Source organism: Panthera tigris, chromosome E3 (genome assembly GCF_018350195.1).
Source record: "Panthera tigris isolate Pti1 chromosome E3, P.tigris_Pti1_mat1.1, whole genome shotgun sequence".
NCBI classification, from domain to species: Eukaryota; Metazoa; Chordata; class Mammalia; order Carnivora; family Felidae; genus Panthera; species Panthera tigris.
The window spans coordinates 26,566,067-26,584,213 of NC_056675.1; the positions used below are offsets into that span (position 1 = coordinate 26,566,067).

An 18,147-nucleotide genomic window follows, 5' to 3' on the forward strand; every position below is an offset into this window, starting at 1 on the left:
GCACATTACACCTTTTGTTTATGACTTGCACGTTCATTCCCTCAGTTGGCCCTGGAGAAAAGGCAGGGCAGACAGAGATTTTAAGTCATTTTTGGTGATGAAAAGACAGAGGAGTTGATAAACGGGAGACGGCTGGGGATTTTAAAAAGAGAACCGGCGGAGGGCAATGTTCCACTTCAAATCCCTCTGTGCAGAGTGGGCCCCAATTCTGTGGCCCCGGGGTGGGAGAACCGGCTCCGGGGAGGAATCCAGGCCCTGGGCGCCCCGGAGACGCGAGCAAGCGGGACAGGATGGACACGCCCGAGGGCGCACGCTCGCTGGCGCGGAGCTTCGAGCCGGCAGAGGCGCGCACGTCGCGGGCGCGACGCTGGGTGGCGCTGCCGGGCCGCCCCGCGCCAGACCTGTTGAGCCGAGGGCGCAACTCGGGCAGGTTTAGGGCAAAGGGGCGCTCCGCTTTCCTCGCACGCCCCTGCGACCCCGGCCGCAGCACCTCCCTCGGGGTGCCCCACGCCCCACCTTATCTTAAGGCTCCGGTTCATTTGGCCCCTGCGTTCCTCGCCGCAACAGTTCTAGGCTCGTCGGGTGGGGCGGGAATAAAGTTTGTCCGAGCTGGACTGGGAGAGGGGTGGTGGGGAGGACCCTCCCCGCTCCAGACTCCATGGCGGGCAGGACTGTGCCCCCTCGGCTTCAAGGCTGTCCCGGGGGCTCTGCTCTCGGTAGGTGCCAGCCCTCGTGCCGACCGGATGGGCTGACCCGCGCACCGCCCCCTCCCACCCGCTTCCCCATCCCCTCCCCCGCCTCTGGCGCGCACCGGCCCCGGCGTCTCCAGCCCCGCCTGCGCCGGGGTCGCTGCAGTCCCCGCGGCCGCCCCGGGCTCCCTCCCCAGGCGCCCCGGCCTCATTCCAGCCAGGGGAGCGCCTCGGGGGGAACGCCGGACAGCGAGGGTGGCCGAGGCGGGGGCTCCAGGCGCCCTTGCTCTCCCAACCTGGGAGGCGGCCCCGACTCCGAGAGCCTGAACGCAGGGAAAGGCAAGGACGGGGCGGCCGGCGGAGGGGCGGGCGCCGCTCATCAGCCACGCCAGTCACGTCTGGGGCCACCCGGCTGCCTTTTTCTTCCTTTCCCCCGTCGCTTTCTCCCCCCACTCCCCTGTTGGCGAGGGCAAAGTGGCCGTGGCGGCGCCATGCCCGGGCCGGAGTGAGCGCGAGGGCGAAAATGGCGTACATCCAGGTAGGGCTGAGGCTGGGGGGCAAGGTCCGCGGTGCGGGTGGGGGGTGCTGCGCCCCCTCCGGCTGTGAGCCCGCCAAGGGAGGGCACACGGCTGGGCTCCCACAAACTTGCCTCGAGAAAAAGGGTGCCCGAGGGCACGCAACCTGTGCAGCGGTGGGGTACGCCCCAGGAGAAGGGGCTGGGGACCCCCACACCCGGGGATGAACGGCCCCTGCGGACTCTGCACGGGCGCCCTCTCCTCCTAGGGAGGGAATGGGGTTGGGGCGGACTTTTCAGCCCCCCCTACCCCACCCCCTCCCCTTGCACCCCACCCCTGGGGAGGGGCCGCCGGGAGGGCGGCCCGGGACGCGCCAGCCGCCCGGCCCGCCAGCTGCCGTTGCCGTGGCGACGGCTCTGGCTAATTGGCCGGCGGAGCGAGCCTGAGGCGGCTGTTCCGGCCAGGAGGGACAAGGACGTCGTCTCTCCCGGACCCTGGGTGCTGAGGGGTGGGGGACACACCATAGGCGTGCTGTTGGTGGGGGGCGGGAGCAACCGATCACTTTCGGCCATTGCATTGTGGTCTGGGAGTTGTGGACCCCCATCACCTTGAGGAAACTCTCACAAGAATCCTTGAACTGAAATGATTTCCAAGCATCCTTCTTGAGGGGAGGCTGCTTGACTACCAGACCTTTCTCTTCTATACGAGGTGTGTGTGTGTGGGGTGGGGGGGGGGCGGGGTGGGGAGGCAGTGGCGACAGGTCAACGCCAAGGTCATGCAAGTCAGACCTGCAGTCAGACCCGTGGAGCCGCTTGCTTTCTGGGGTTGGCTCCTCAGAGCCCAGCAGAGAAGCCTACAGGTTCCCTCATTTAGGGTGCATCTGGGCTCACTTCTTCTACCCTCGGCTACAGCGGGGGTGGGGGGGGTGGGGGGGTGGGGGGGTGGCTGCTGGTTTCCCAGTTCCCCACTGGTCACATCTCTCTCGTCCTCAGACTTTTCAGCCTGCCAGGAACTCTGTGCTCTGTCACCTGCCTTGGTCTCCCCATCCCTCTCCTGGCTTAGATTTGCTCCATTGGCTTCCATGCAATCTTTAGGTCCTCTTTTCAAGTTCACTGAAGGTCACATTCACTGTGCACATACTGTGTGCTGAATGTTGTTGTGGGGTTTTTCAGCAGTCACCCAACAAACACCCAAGTGACCACCTACTGTGTGTGGGCACTGGGGATACAGCTGTGAAAACAGCAGTCTCTGCCCTTCAGAATCCAGTGAGAAATAAACAATATTAGAACATGCTTCTGTGGTTTTTAATAACCACCTTCAGGACAAAGATTAGTGATTTGCCCAAGGTCACACAGCTGCTTAGGGGTCATGGTGGGATCTAGAAGGGAGGATGGGGAATCTGAGGAATTTGTTAAACAGCTAATATGAGAATGGCTTGGTGATACTGTCTTTGCTTCTAGAACAAGGTGTGAAACTTTTTCTATAAAGATCCAGAGAGTAAACTTTTTTCTTGGAGACCTACGTGGCCTGTCACAAATATTCAACTCTGACCGTGGCGCTGGACAGCCACGCATACATAGATAATAGTAAATGCATGGGCGTGGCTGAGTTCCAATAAAACTATTTGCACTAGTCAAGAAGTAGTACTTTTGATTTTTTGCAACCATTTAAAAATGTACAAACCATCCTTAACTGGAGGACCGTGCAAAAACAGGTTGCGGGCTGGATTTAGCCTTGCAAGTCATAGCTTGCCAACCTTTGTTCTAGAATGTCTGGGTTCTCCTTCTTCCTGTTTCTTTCTGGCTTGAATCAGTGCTCCTCCATCCAGTCAAATACATGAACCCAGTGGACCCAATGCATGGCAAGCGTGTCTTAGCTTCTTCCCTCTCCTCTTCCTTTTCCTTGGTTTCTCTCATCTTACCGAACCTGGGGTTTGAGAAAGCTGGATGATTGGGCCCCTGTAGTGGCCTGGTCTCTACTCACATGGTTTTATAAATGGTGTCTTTTGATTGCCACACACCCAGGAAATGCTTTCCTCTATGAAAAGAATGGGCATGGACTGTTGGAAAAAAGCACTTTATCCTTGCACTTGATTTGAAACATTTTCAAGCACTTTCATTTGTAAGCGCATGAGGGCATAGCTTTTTCCTGCTTTTACCTGAGTGGGCCGGCCTGGACAGTCTGTGGTGCCTAGTAGGTTCCAACTGGTCTTGACAAACCACCTCGTTCTCATAAAGCCACAGAAAGGGTGCAGATATTTTGTAGTGGGGCATTTGCACAGTCCGAGTCCTAGCTTAGCCATTCCATGAAAGAGAGGTAACTAAGGTTCAGAGTGGCCCCCTGACTTAACCCAAGTCACGTGATTGGCCGGTGGTGACGGCAGCACTAACACTTAACCACTCAACTCTGCGTGGCCCCCAACTGTCTTCAGGCCTTGCCATGTAGGGTTCCCAGTTTTGCTTTTGGAAGAGTTTGTGATTAGTGCCTGAGACTTCGTTTCCCAAGCCGTAATCATTCCCTTATCACTTCAAGGATTTTTGAATTTTTTGTGAGCTATCACTTGTACTAGATTTATTTAATACTTTTTCCTATAAATGGGCTCGCTTATTATTATTATTTTTTTTTTACTTAAAATCATTTGAAAAGGAAACTTTATGTCACTAGCATAATGGAAGACCAGAATCACTTGATATGAGCAGAAGGCAACCAGAAGAATAAACAGGATGATAGTAATGCCACGTGATTAGTTAGGTCCCAGGCTCTGAGCTGAGGTTTGCTCTCTATTTAAAAAAGAAAGAGGGGGTGGGGGGGATTTGCAAATGTGAGAAACCCGTTAACACATGATGATACCAAAGGGAGACCTCCTGGAAAGGGAAATGAAAAAGAGGGTAACTTTCTCCCTCTTGATTTAAAGTTCTGAGTTTGAGTTCCTCTCTGGGATATATCCCAGGCTGGGATGTGGAGTTCCTAATCTACCTGGTTTACTTGGCCCATTCACTTGGAAGCCACTGTGACTCTTCCCTTGAAGAGGGGGAGGGAATCTGTGCCTTGGAAACCTGTGAGAAGAAGTGGGGGTGGGAGGTGGGGCTGAAAAGGGAGGTAGCCCCACCCCCTCCGCCCTCCCCAGGACCAGATTATGGCTTCCTTTTGGGCTCCCTGTGTTTGTGGGTGGTCATAGGAACTCCCCACCATCACCATTGGAGCAGAATTGTAAGGTAGGGCCTCTGGGAGGGTGCGGGAGCCAAGTGACATCCACTGTGTGCCTGCCTGCATGTTAGCTAGTCATGTCCTTTTGGGTTGGCTTTATGGCTATTTCTGTATAGGAAGGTTTGCTCTTCTCAAGCGTGGCTGCATTGGATAGCATGACTATCTATCCACCCGCTCTGATTCATAACAGCATACGGTGCAAATCAAATCGAAATGCTAAAGTTTCCCATTTATTCGGTGTTGGTTAGCCAGGAGGCTACCAGCAGCCCCGCAGATAGCAGCACCTTGTTAGGGAGTCAGCTCCCTTCCCAGGATGGTAAGTGGAAAGATGCAGGGCTTTTTTTTTTTTTTTTTCCCTCTTTCTTTCTTTTTTCTTTTGTGAGTTGCTGGAATATTGCTAAACTGGTCTTGTCTCTCTTTTTGTAATCCTCTCACCCCCGATGCCCCTTGGCTTCTTCGTGGATCTCTAAAAGGGCAGTTGGAACCTTTAAACGAGGTGGGTTAATTCGATGATTCGTGTGGTCTGGTTTCTGATCACGAAGTGCTTGCCTTTCATTTTGGAGTCTTATGTGGGGCTGTGGGGACGTTGAATATTAAAGCAATAACTGGAGGTTAAGAGCGGCACAGTTTCGCTGCGTTTCTGTGGAAGGGAGATCCCGATGAAAACACACTAAGGGAGAAGAGGTGGATATCCCTCCCCACCCCCTCCTTACTCCGTTTGATTACCTCTGTTTACTTTCATGTCACGGAGATTATTTAAAAAAAAAAAATCTTTTTGCTTTGCTTTCAAGAAGACAGTAATATTCATTGTGTTTTCGAGAACATATTGTATAGCCCTCATGATGTTGTATAAACCACCCACATGTCAAGAATGACATTCACATAAACTACAAAAGGGAATACCTGTGAATGTTTTGCTCGCTATTAATGGCTTCAGCGAGTTGGTGTTTGCCATCTTTGTGCCTGCAGTTGGTAAATAGAAACGGAAAACATTTTGTTCTAAGTGTTCAGCAGCAGAGACAGACCTCCTGAATGTCATTATTTCTCATCAGGGATCAGCTGCTTGTAATTTCGGGTGTTTTTCCTTTTCCTCCTTTCCACCCCCCCCCCCCCCCGCTCCCCTTCTCCCCCTCTCCACTGCCCACCTCCCCCAATGGCCTCAGGGTTTTCTTTCTAGAATCTCCGATCTGCTGCTGTGCAGATGGACTTTCAGGCATTGCTGTCAGAAGTGTTATGAGTCCAGCTGTTGCCAATCGAGTGAGGACGAAGTTGAAATTCTGGGACCTTTCCCTGCCCAGACTCCTCCCTGGCTGTAAGTAAAACCGCTCTGAACTTCCTTGAAGGCAACCTCAAGACCTTTCTTTTCTCGGTTTGCGAGAGAGGGCGCGGGCAGGAGGTTAGGGTTAGGAAACAGGGAAAGGCTGGGTGTCCGTTGACGTCTTTGCTGCTGATGGGGACATACTCTCTGCCTCTCCTCTTGTTGGGCAGGCCAAGGGGCGGGGGGCAGCTGGTGGTGAGGCTGTCGTTGAACTGGTTTCCCGTCGGTCCTCCTGAGATATGAACCGTGCGGTGCCGAGCGTGTGGGCACTTTTAATCACGTTGAGTGTCACTCCAAGTGGAGGAAGAGCTCTGTGAGCATCTGTATGCTTCAAGGGATGTCCAAGTTCTAAAGATTCCCATCCAAGTCAGTATGACAAACTGTCCCACCGCCTGACCCGGTGCTTGGCACATAGTCGATGCTCAGTAAAAACTGCTACATGGGTGGTAGATGGAATGAACAAACAAATGCCTTTTTGCTGGTCTGAGCAAGAACTTCAGAAACAGGGAAGCAGAAGAGCACCCCCAGGCTCCATCCTGTCCTCCAACGCTGTTTATGTTCTCTCTGGCATCTCTCATTTTATTTCTAATTCGTGCTCCTCCTCCCGCGCCTGCACACAACATCTCCATCTGCCAGTCGCTCAGATATTTTGGGAACACAGTTTTGAAGCTTCTCAGCCACGTGTCTGGTCCACCTCTCCGTGGCTGAGAGAGGAACGTGGCCAGAGAGTCTGGGTTGAGTTTGCCGGTCCAGCGCCGAGAAGGGGCCTGGCCGTCCTCGAGGACAGGTTCTCACGACACGGACGGGGAGGTCCAGAGAGGGCAAGAGACAGTGCAAGGGCCCACAGCCAGAGCCTCAGTGGGAACCCGGTGCTGTTTCAGCTGCGTTTCTGGAAGTCCATGATGCCCCCTCTTTCCCTTCACGTTGGCGGGTCATGGCTCACCCCTCTCACCTGCTCTCCTTAGAAGCAAGCATCAAATATTTCCATAGCAAAATGGCTCTGTGTCAGGCTCCATGCATTCATATCCAGTTTCTCCTACTTTTTTTTTCTAGTTCTGTGACTTTGGGCAAGTCATTAGATCTCTTTGCCTTGATTTCCCATCTGTAAAATGGGGATGATAAAAACAATAGTGTTTATCTCCTATGGTTGTTGTGGCGACTGCATGGATTAGTACACAGAAGAGCGCTTAAGAATGATTGTCACCTGGTCAGCAGTCATAAATGTAGGTGACCCATCTCACCCTGTTTTGTCTCGGTTTTCTCATCTGTAAAGTGAGAACAGTAATAGAACTTATTTTCTAGGGTTGTGATTAAGCATAACCTGCTTCGCAGAGCAGTTAGTAATCACCTTTTATTATTATTATTATTATTATTGCTGTTTTATTGTTTATTTTTGAGAGAGGGAGAGAGTGTGTGTGAGCAGGGGAGGGACAGAGAGGTGGGGGGACAGAGGATCTGACAGCAGAGCCTGATGTGGGATGTGGGATATGGGGCTCAAACCCATGACCGTGAGATCATGACCTTGGCCGAAGTTGATGCTTAGCCACCTGAGACACCCAGGCGCCCCAGGAATCATTTCTGTTATTTGTAGATTCTTTTTTTTTTTTTCTTTTAGGGACTGAAAGAGTGAGTTGGGGAGAGAGGGAGAGAGAGAATCTCAACCAGGCTCCACACCCAATGCAGAGCCCGATGCAGGGCTCAGTCTCACAACCCTGAGATCATGATCTGAGCCAAAATTAAGAGTCTTTTTAAATTTTTTTAGGGGCGCCTAGGTGGCTCAGTCAGTTAAGCGTCTGGCTCTTGGTTTCGACCCAGGTCATGATCTCACTGTTCATGAGTTTGAGCCCCACATCAGGCTCCGTGCTGACGGTGCTGGGCCTGCTTGGGATTCTCTATCCCTCTCTCTCTCTCTGGCCCTCCCCAGCTTGTTCTCTCTCTCTCTCTCAAAATAAATAAATAATTTTTTTTTTATGTTTATTTTTGAGAGAGAGACAGAGTGCAAGTGGGAGAGGGGCAGAGAGAGACACACGCAGAATTCCAAGCAGGCTCCAGGTTCTGAGCTGTCAGCACAGAGCCCGACACGGGGCTTGAACTCACGGACTGTGAAATCATGACCTGAGCCGAAGTCGGACACTTAGCCAACTGAGCCACCCAGGCGCCCCAAGAGTTGGATGCTCTTGACTGAGCCACCCAAGAGCCCCACTAGAGATTCTTTAAACTGGTGTAAAGATAGTGTTAAGAAATTATTTCATCAGTCATGGATTGTAGCCTGAATCCTGCAGGTGTGCATAGGGTTGAGGTGTTTGGTGGAACCAGTTCATTAATCAAGAGGTCATTCCCATTTTCTAGTGCCCTAGGTACAGAGGTTGGCTCAGCCCATTTGGTATCTTGAAAGCCGTACTCAGGCAGTGCCAGCTCTGTGAGGGCAGGGTTTTTATCCGTGTTGTTCACACCAAAAAATAGTTACTGACTAACTGACTAACCTACCGGCAAAAATTGAATCCTGGAAGTGCCAGTCATCTGGTTGAAACCTTACAGTTTCTTTGGTAATTATTTCTCGAGTATGCACTGTGTGCCAGGCACTGTGGGATGCAGAGGCTAGATAGAGTCCCATCCCTGTGCTCAGGAGATTTAAAATCTAGTACAGGAGATAAGGCAGGTACATAGGTCCAGCTACCCCCTGGAGTTGTGCATTCACACCCTGCACACCAATATGACAGTTTTTCATAGAGTCTCACTGTGGAAAAAGTCCAGGGATAATGGCTTCGGGCATCGGTGGATCCAGGGGTACAAATGTTGTCATGGGCATGCATTTGTGCCCTCTCTGCCTCCCTGTCTCTTTCTGTTTCTTCTGTATTGCCTGATTCTTAAGCTTGTTTTCTTCTTTGCTTCATTCTCAATAGCAGCAAACAAACCAGGAGAGGCTCTTATTGTCCTGGTTTGGGTCATGTGCCAAACACTTGAGCCAATCACTTTTGCTTGGAGGAAATGGTGCTAGGATCATGCCTGGATTGTCTGACCACCTGGAACCAGGGAAAGGATCATTCCCACCTGACACACATGAACTCAGCTCGTGGATCAGGGGTTGGCAAACTTGTCCTGTTAAGGGGCCAGACAGTAAATATTTTAGCCTCGTGGGCTTAGTCTCTGTCTCAGCCACTCACTTCTGTCATTGTAATGTGAAAGCATCCATAGGTGAGGCATTAATGATTGGGCGTGCTATGTTCCAGTCTTACTTCATTTACAAAATCAGGCAGCAAAATCTGGCCCCCTAGTTTGCTGATCTCTGTAATAGACAATTTGAGCGCTGTAACCAGAGAGGAGAGAATGGACCCAGGGTAGGCAAATACCACAAATGGTCACAATATCTAGAAAGAGTAGGGGAATCATGGAAAATGAGCCTGCAAGCTCAGAGCATGTAGGGCTTTGAACGTCAGACTGCGGAGTTAGAATTTGAATTTGCTTCTGAACCACTGGAGAATCCTTTTTTTTTTTTTTTTTTTTTAAGTTTATTTATTTACTCAGAGAGAGAGAGAGAATGAGCTGAGAAGGGACAGAGAGAGGGGAGAGGGAGAGAGAGAATCCCAAGCAGGCTCCACACTCCCAGCTTGGAGGCTGCTGTGGGGCTCAAACTCCTGAACCGTGAGATTATGACTTGAGCCAAAATCTAGAGGGATGCTTACCAACTGAGCCACCCAGCCGCCCGTTAGTGGAGAATCCTGATGGACATTGAAAATCAGTCAGGTACCTTTTTTCCCCAGATACCCAGATGTTAAGTATTACAGATGCATGGCCTGGTTTCTACCACTGAGCTGGTGAACAGTTGCACTTTACCTGGGCTGCTGACCCTTTGTGCAAGCGGGGGACTCTTTCAGGGGGTAAGGAGTTGGGACCCTCTGGGATGACACTTTGGTTTTGCCACAAGCAGAGAAGAGCACTGGAGCCTTCCCAGCAGGGCCGACACATGACACAACTCCAGAAGGCCCCTTTCATATGGCCGTCATTATGAATGATAACACCTAGAACTCTGCAGTCTAGAGCCTGAACAGCGGTACATGACCTTCCATGCTTCCCAGGATGAATATCTTGCATCCTGGGTAGCAACTTAGTACCTTTGTGGCACGCAACATAATGCAAAATGTTAAGAGAAATCTGTAAAGGGGAGGCGGGTTAAATCATTCACAAAGTGAATTTACAGCTTGTGCTTTCCCCAGATTTATTTACCAAGTGGGCAGTTGCATGTTATCAAACAGGCAGGGAGTAGAAATGTCAAGTGTACAGGCTTTGCAGTGCTGTTCCTACTGTGACATTTGAGCTCAGAACCACAGGACATGCCTCTCTGTGGGGTGGCAGGTACCAGATGAGCCTGTCCTTTGTGTGTGTGATTTGGGGGGACACACCATTAATTGCCACAAATGCTCCTGTCATTTGGATCCCCCATTCTTTCCTTGGCTGGGCTGGGCTGGGGAAGGTCAGGAAAACTGTACAATCCCACTGGCTCCTTTTGGAGCAATGCCAGAAAGACCATCATTGAAGAGTGAACTACTCAGGTTATTTCCGTGTCCATCAAGCATGTATTGAATACCTACTATATGCATAGCTCTTACAGGCCTCACAAGGGATGCCCAGTTCAGTAGTTTGGGGTGTGCAGTTTAGAGGCTGGTATTGCTGGACTTCATTGGGAGTTTAACAGTGGTGCAAAATAAATATCCATCCCAACCCCCACCCCACCAGGCTTCCATTCCCCGGTCTGTAAAGAGGATGAGGGTTGTTAGTAACAGAAGTAAACTCCAGATTGTTTTAAGGGTGAAATGAGATGATTCAGACAGAGCATTTAGCACAGTGCCTGGCACATAGTTGGTGCTCAGCACCTGGTACCTTTGATCAAGATAAGTACACATCTCCCTCTCCCCTCTCCCCCCCCCCCCCCCCATTTAAGAAGTGTACCCTGCTGTGGGAGGCGGGACAAGATAAGCACTCAGATCATCTTGAGACTGGATAAATCAGATAAGAATCCCAAGAAGAGTGTGTTCATTCATTAATTTACTGAGAAAATGAATGTGGAAGGCTCCGCACGTGCCAGACTCTGTGCCAGGGCAGGGTGGGCAGTGGTGAATGAGACACCACCCTCGTGGGGCAAGGATCTGGTGTCAGACGCAGAAGACAAGCCACAACTAGAGAGGAGTTACGTGCGTTGTTAAAGGGGGGAAAGAAGGTGCAGGGCCAAGGGCTGATGGAGTAGGAGGTGACGGCGACAGGGTGGGGGCTCTCTGAGGAGGTGCTCTTGAAGCCGAGACCTGACTGATGAGAAGGAGCCGCACAGGAGATGGAGACGGGAAGAGCATCCCAAGCAGAGAGAACAGCGTGGCCGGCTCGCTGTGTTGGAGGAAGGGCCGGGAAGCATGGTGGGTGCAGAGAGGGCAGGGGCTGCTCAGACAAGGGCTGAGAGGACTCGACCGGAGCTCCAGGGGGCGATCGCGCCCAAGCTGGGTGGGGCCTCACAGGTGCAGGTGGAGGTGCTGAGGTGGTTCTGCCTTCTTTGGAAGGTGCTGCCGCTTGCATCTAAGGGAGAGAGAGAAGAATGCGTGATACAATATGATTGCATTTCTTTGCCTTCTCCTCCTCCCACCCCCCACATTTCATCTGCTATATTCACCTTTTACAGACCAGGAGGAGGAGGCAAGCAAGGACTGAGCATCCTCCCCTCCCCCTGCAACATGCCTGGTCTTGTCCTGGCTGTGACCCTGCTCTTGCTTTGGAAGAACATGAGATCAGTCTCATTTCATGCACAGGATGCATCTGAAGACCTCCTAGAATTGGAAACTTGCATTTTTCAAGACCAGCTCCACGCAGGCTTAAATGTCAAGTTGGGGGGTGGGAGGTGCAGTCTCAGAAAGTATCAGTCTACAGCCACAATAGCTTAGGGGCATGTTATTAGCGGCATCCATCTCACAGGCCACACCGCCAGCTTTGCCCCCTCACTTCCCCTTCCCCAAGCACCCTTACCTAGCTTTATGGGGATTGGGGGATCTTACAGGTTGTAATAATACCAGCTGAAATGTATTGAGCACATACCTACTACATACCCAGAACTGTTCTAAGTATATTATATGCGTTGACTCCTTCAGTGTTCACTGGAACCATACAAAGTGAGTATTATTATTCCCACTTTACAGATGGGTAGATGGAGGCACAGAGGAAGGGCCTTGCCCAAGGTCACCCAGGCGGGGTTCAAACCTAGAGGTTGTGCTCTTAATTACCACCCTGTATCTCCCTACCCCCCGACACGGTGTTTTTTTATTCTTTCAGTATTTTTCATCCTCATTGGAAGCACATGGAATCAGAGCTGCTGCTCATTTTTTAGCTGTTTCTTCACATTGAACTATTGTTCTCAAGTCATTCATTCTCAGCACCATTTTGTAGCTCTTGCCCTGCCGCTCCAAGAACTCTCGAGTGACACTGTTATAGGGTATTTTTTAGATATTTATTTATTTTGAGAGAGAGTGCGCACACACTTGCGTGTGAGTGGGGGAAGAGGGGCAGGGAGAAAGGAAGAGAGAATCCCAAGCAGGCTCCATGCTATCAGGGCAGAGCCCTAAGCGGGGCTCAAACTCACGAACTGTAAGATTATGAGCTGAACCAAAATCAAGAGTTGGATGCTTAACCGTCTGAGCCACCCAGGCGCCCCTGTTATAGGATATTTTTTAAAGATATCAAAGTAGAGACACAGTGAAGGTTGAAATACCAGGGCATTCCTCACCAAAAGCCATCTGCAGAAGATCAGATGGGTAGAAACAACCTTCTGGTGTCTTCCAGACTGAAGACCAACAGGCCTGGTCTTGACTTAGCCAAAGTGGTGCCCCCATGTGGCAATATCATGAGTAAGTTCCCTCCCCATGGTCTGTGAATGTGAAATTATGCACATTCTTGACAGATTGTTCTAAATTGGAAGGTATTTATTCAATATCATTTCATATTTTGTGCAAAACGTAAGATGTTATTGGGGCACCTGGGTGGCTCAGTGGGTTAAAGCGTCTGACTTCAGCTCAGGTCATGATCTCATGGTTCATGAGTTCAGGCCCCTTATCTGGTTCTCTTTTGTCAGCTCGGAGCCCACTTTGGATCCTCTGTACCACCCCCCCCCCACCCGCCTCTCTCTGCTCCTCCCCCACTCATGTACACGCTCTCATGCTCCCACGCACACTCTCTCTCTCAAAAATAAATAAACTTAAAAAAAAAAGTGAGGTGTTTTTGAGAGCTTAGGGCTACCACACTGATTCGAGTTTCTATTATTGCAAGTAGTATAAATTGGATCCGCGACAGTTTCATCATGGGTCTGTCCTCTAAGGGAGAGAGAGATGCCAGCTCCTGGAGATTTTTTGACAACCACTGAAACCTCTTCTTTTCCTGTAGGATGGCCAGCCGGAGCAGCGACAAGGATGGGGATTCCGTCCATACAGCCAGTGAAGTCCCTCTGACCCCACGGACCAACTCCCCAGATCGAAGATGCTCGTCCTCAGACACATCTAAGTCTACCTACAGCCTGACCCGGAGGATTTCAAGTAAGCATCTTTGCTGTGACTGTCTAGGGCTCGTGGCTCAGCAATCCTGTGCTGCTCAGCCTCTGATCAGAGCCCGTGATTCAAATCCAGTTAGCTGGGTCCCCAGGGCAAAAGAAGAGAGCTGACGGCATCCCCGCATGGATCCACGTGAGGGAAGGGGTTGTCTCAGCCTCCGGAGTTACCAGGGCAGGGTGGGGACTGCGGCCATGAGAGCTGATGCCCCACTGGAAGGGGGCAGCTGCTACTCGGCACTCACTGAAGGAGATGGTGGGCTCCGTATTACCTGACTTTTCCAAAGAGAAACTGGCAATCTGTGTTTCTATATGAAGCTTCCTTTGTTTTAAACTCCAACAAAATGTATCTGTGGGTCAAATTTGGTCTCTAGGCCCCCCAGTTTGTCCACTCTGATGTGCAGAGTATGTGTTTGACCAAATGGCATGATTTGGATGGGGAGGAGAAAGGAGGATAAAGCCCAAAGACTCCCAGCCTCCTCTCACCTCCTCAAAGTGTCTCTGCTGTCTCATTCAGCTGCCTGCAATTCACTTAACGGAGGGAAAAAGCTTAAAATTCATGAAATAAATCCACTCAGGTGGAAATATTGGTGTCTGATCTTTCCTGGGAGTAAATAGGGAAGAAAAAGGAAGCAGAGAAAAGTTCGAGGGCTTGAAAGAGTGGAAAAGAGGGGATGTGAGGCTTCTCTAGGCCTCAATCTTTCCATCTGTAAAATGGGAGGGCTCTTCTTGACCTATGCAGTCCAATGCATGTTGCTGGTGACCATTTAAATGGGGGGTTAAGCCCAACTGAGACATGATGTATGCGTTGTGTACCCATGATGTTGAAGCCAGTACATAAAAGAGACTTTAAACTGTCTCACTAAAATGTTTTTATTTTGGTTATATGTCAAACAAATTAAAGTTAATTTCACCTGTTTCTTTTTTTTATATAATCTTTTTTTCAATGTTCATTTATTTTTTGAGAGAGAGAGAGGGAGAGAGAGAGACAGAGTGCGAGAGGGGGAGGGGAAGAGAGAGAGAGAGAGGGGGAGACACAGAATCCAAAGTAGGCTCCAGGTTCTGAGCTGCCAGCTCACAGCCCAACACGGGGCTCTAACTCACGGACTGTGAGATCATGACCTGAACCAAAGTAGGACACTTAACCAACTGAGCCACCCAGGTGCCCTTTCACCCAATTCTTTGTACTTTTAAGAGAATTGTGGCTACTGGAAAATTTTATGTTCCCTGTGTGGTTTGTATTTCTGGTCCCCATTGTATTTCTCTTGAATAGCACTGGTCTAGATAGTTCCTAGGTCTCATGCCCAGCTCTATACACGGATGATTTCCATTTAGCACACAGCTGTCAGAATACCAACCATGCACGAGACACAAGTCTCACAATTTTCACAGGCAAGACAGGTGTTCAAGCAATTAACAAGAATGTCATGAAAGAACAAATACATGACTCCATGTAGATGGGGAATCTAATGGTCAAACTCCTAGGAGCAGAGAGTGAAATGGGGGAGGGACTCCTGGGGAGGGGGTGGTTTTAGTTATGCAAGACAAATAAGTTCTTGAGATCTGTACAGCACAGTGCATATTATTAACAATATCGTATCGTATCCTTAAAATTTTACCAAGAGACTAGATGTTACATTAAAGGTCCTTATCACCAGGAAAATTAAATAAATGAAGAAGGCAGGAGAAAACTTTGGGAGGTGATGGTATATGTTTATGGCATAGATTGTGGTGATGGTTTCAGGATGCCTGCCTACCTCCCAACTCATCAAATTGTGTACATTAAATATGCACAGCTTTTTGTATGTCACTTGTGCCTCAATTAAATAGTTTTTAAAAAAAATTCCATGCGCTTATTGCTAGAATAGAGGGATGAGCAAAGATTCAAATGATGAACTTGGGAGCAGTGAACTCTGCTGGTTGATAGGCAGGGAGGAGGCGCCCCACAAGCGGTGAAGTCCAAACATGGTTCTTGCAGAAGTGCATCAGTTACCCTTGAGTGAGCTCGTACCCTGTGCACATTCTATGCCGAGCCCTTTCCATGCATTGGCTCTGTGAATCACCACAATCTTTGAAGTAGGTGCTATTATTGACTCCGTTTTACAAATGGGGAAACTGAGTCCCAGAAGCTCTGGCTCCAGAGTCCACTCTCTGAAAGTGGAGACAGTGTAGGGTACCAGCTGGAGTCAAGACTCTGGGGCGGGACAGCCTGGGCTTGACTCCTGGCTTCTCCTCTTAGTACTTGTGTCCCTTTTGGAGAGTTACTATCTGTCAGATTAGTCATTCCCTAATCCCTTGTGGCCATCAGGTGACTTGATATATCAAGGCGTTTAGAACAGTGCCTGGCAGTGATGGAGGTGATAATGCCGTCTTGTTGCCTCTCATAGAATAAATAAGAGGATCTCAAGGTGTGGAGAGCAGTTGGGGAAGAGCATTGTGAAACAGTGAACAGTATAGGAATCTGGGAAATGTTGCCAATCTCAAGAAGCAGCCCAGGCTTGGCCCCATATGTGGTGGTGCTAATTGTTCTTTTTTGGCGGCTGTTTAGGTCTTGAATCCAGACGACCCAGCTCCCCACTCATTGATATTAAACCCATCGAGTTTGGCGTTCTCAGCGCCAAAAAGGAGCCCATCCAGCCCTCGGTGCTCAGACGGACCTATACCCCAGATGACTACTTCAGAAAGTTCGAGCCCCAGCTCTACTCCCTCGACTCCGACAGTGACGATGTGGACTTTCTGACAGACGAAGAGATCTTGTCCAAGTACCAGCTGGGCATGCTGCACTTCAGCACCCAGTACGACCTGCTGCACAACCATCTGACGGTGAGGGTGATCGAGGCCAGGGACCTGCCGCCCCCCATCTCCCACGACGGCTCGCGGCAGGACATGGCCCACTCCAACCCCTATGTCAAGATCTGTCTCCTGCCAGACCAGAAGAACTCTAAGCAGACGGGGGTCAAACGCAAGACCCAGAAGCCCGTGTTTGAGGAGCGTTACACCTTCGAGATCCCCTTCCTGGAAGCGCAGAGGAGGACCCTGCTGCTAACGGTGGTGGATTTTGATAAGTTCTCCCGCCACTGTGTCATTGGGAAGGTCTCTGTGCCTTTGTGCGAGGTTGACCTGGTGAAAGGCGGGCACTGGTGGAAGGCGCTGATCCCCAGTTCTCAGGTAAGGGGGTGACTTTGTGCTGTTTCTTGGCTGGGGACTTTAAAAAAGAAAAAAAAAAGATGTTTTTTTTAATTTTTTTTTTATTTAAATTGTCTTTGAGTTTTGAAACCTTTTTATTTGGACGTAGTTTTGGACTTACAAGAAGGTGCAAATGCAACACAGATTCCTTGTGTTCTCTTTATCCAGCAACCCCAGTGATAAATCTTACACAACCAGAGTGCGTTAGCGATACCAGGAAATTGACGTTGTCAACTAAACTACGGACCTTATTCAATTTTCACGCATTTTTACATGCACCACTGCATGTGTGTGTGTGTGTGTGTGTGTGTGTGTGTGTATGTGTGTGTGTGTGCTTGTTCTATGAAATTTTATCACATGTATAGGTTCGTGTAACCACTACCACCCTGGGAGCTTTTTTGTCATCAATGCTGGGGTATTTAATAAGGACAATGATTATCCAGGGTATGAAGCGATCAGTCATTTTGACTTTCAGAAATTGATTTGGGAAAAATAAAATGAAGGCTGAAGAACGGGTGATATATGGATATTTTTCAGGCAAATTGTGAGATTGGCTTCTTTCCTCCACCAGCCCACAGACATGTAATTGGCTGCTTGGGAAACCACCCACGGACCAGGCTCTGTCCCCAGTGGGCTGATAGAGTCTCTCCCTTGGGCATTCTGTGGACTGGAGGACGACAGCGCATGTACTGTGGGTGGAAGGATGAGATAGAAGTCCGAGGGAAGGAAAAGACCCAGCCGTTTGGAGGCCAGTCTGGTCCATTCATGCTGAGGGTGACAATTTTGTGTAATGCAGGTGGAATTATTTTGTGTCAGACACACCAAGGTGTTTTTCAGAGCTGAACCGTACTGGCCAGGGATTTGATGATCCAGCCTCACATTTGGGGTATGGGTTTTAAACTTGGGGACTGGAGGGGTTGCTCTACTGTGTGTGTGTGCATGTGTGTGTGTGTGTGTGTGTGTCCATCTATCGGTCCGTACAAAGAGAGATTTATCCTTCTCTTAGTTTGTATTTCCCCAGAAGAAGAAAATCCCAAGGCAAAGGAAGTCATTTTTTAGGGAGGTGACACCAGAGGAAATACCAGGAGGCAGTGGGAAGGTCACATAAAGTCTGCATTATCAGGCCCCCACCCCTGTGTGTGACTGGAGCTGTAAAACTGGAAGCCAGCGTTAGACACATCCTAAGAGTCTTTCCACCTGAGGGGTGGTGCAGCCGGGGGGTTTATACACTGACTCCTATCAGCCATTGAATGAGGGCAGTTGGGGGATGGGAACTTTCTTCCCCTGGCATTCTTGGCCTGTTACACTGGGCAATAAAGAGACCTTTGACATCCACAGGTGCAAAAAAAAAAAAAAAAAAACCAACCCAAAAAACAAAACTCTAGAGCTGGCAGCTGGATGCAAGTGTGTGTGCACTGAGGTGATCAGGACCAGGAGGTGGTGGTCAGGGTGTTAGCAGTGCTTGCTCTGATCCCGTATCCTCCTCCCATCACATGATCAGGATATATTGGATGCTTTCCGTGTATCCTCCTCAATATGTAATATCATTGGGTTTTCAACCATTGAGAAATTAGGGAAACCATTGAAAGAGGGAGACCTGCTGGACAAAATAAACTCTGTGGCCAGCCTGATTCTTCACATCTATGGAACACCCTGGAC

General features: G+C 49.9%; 1 protein-coding gene across 3 annotated transcripts in view; it reads left to right on the plus strand.

The window, feature by feature from the left end:
* The first annotated feature begins 1,018 nt into the window (after positions 1 to 1,018).
* SYT17 (synaptotagmin 17) overlaps positions 1,019 to 18,147 on the plus strand; it is an 82,883-nt gene continuing 65,754 nt past the window's right edge. The window contains exons 1-5 of one of the 3 annotated variants that reach the window (XM_042971999.1): positions 1,019 to 1,227; positions 4,885 to 4,907; positions 5,575 to 5,723; positions 13,143 to 13,291; positions 15,851 to 16,470. In XM_042971999.1, the coding sequence (XP_042827933.1) occupies positions 13,144 to 13,291; positions 15,851 to 16,470 (768 nt within the window). In that variant the 5' untranslated portion in view covers positions 1,019 to 1,227; positions 4,885 to 4,907; positions 5,575 to 5,723; position 13,143. The remainder of the gene's footprint in view (positions 1,228 to 4,884; positions 4,908 to 5,574; positions 5,724 to 13,142; positions 13,292 to 15,850; positions 16,471 to 18,147) is intronic. The other 2 variants (XM_042971997.1, XM_042971998.1) reach the window with 2 other exon arrangements.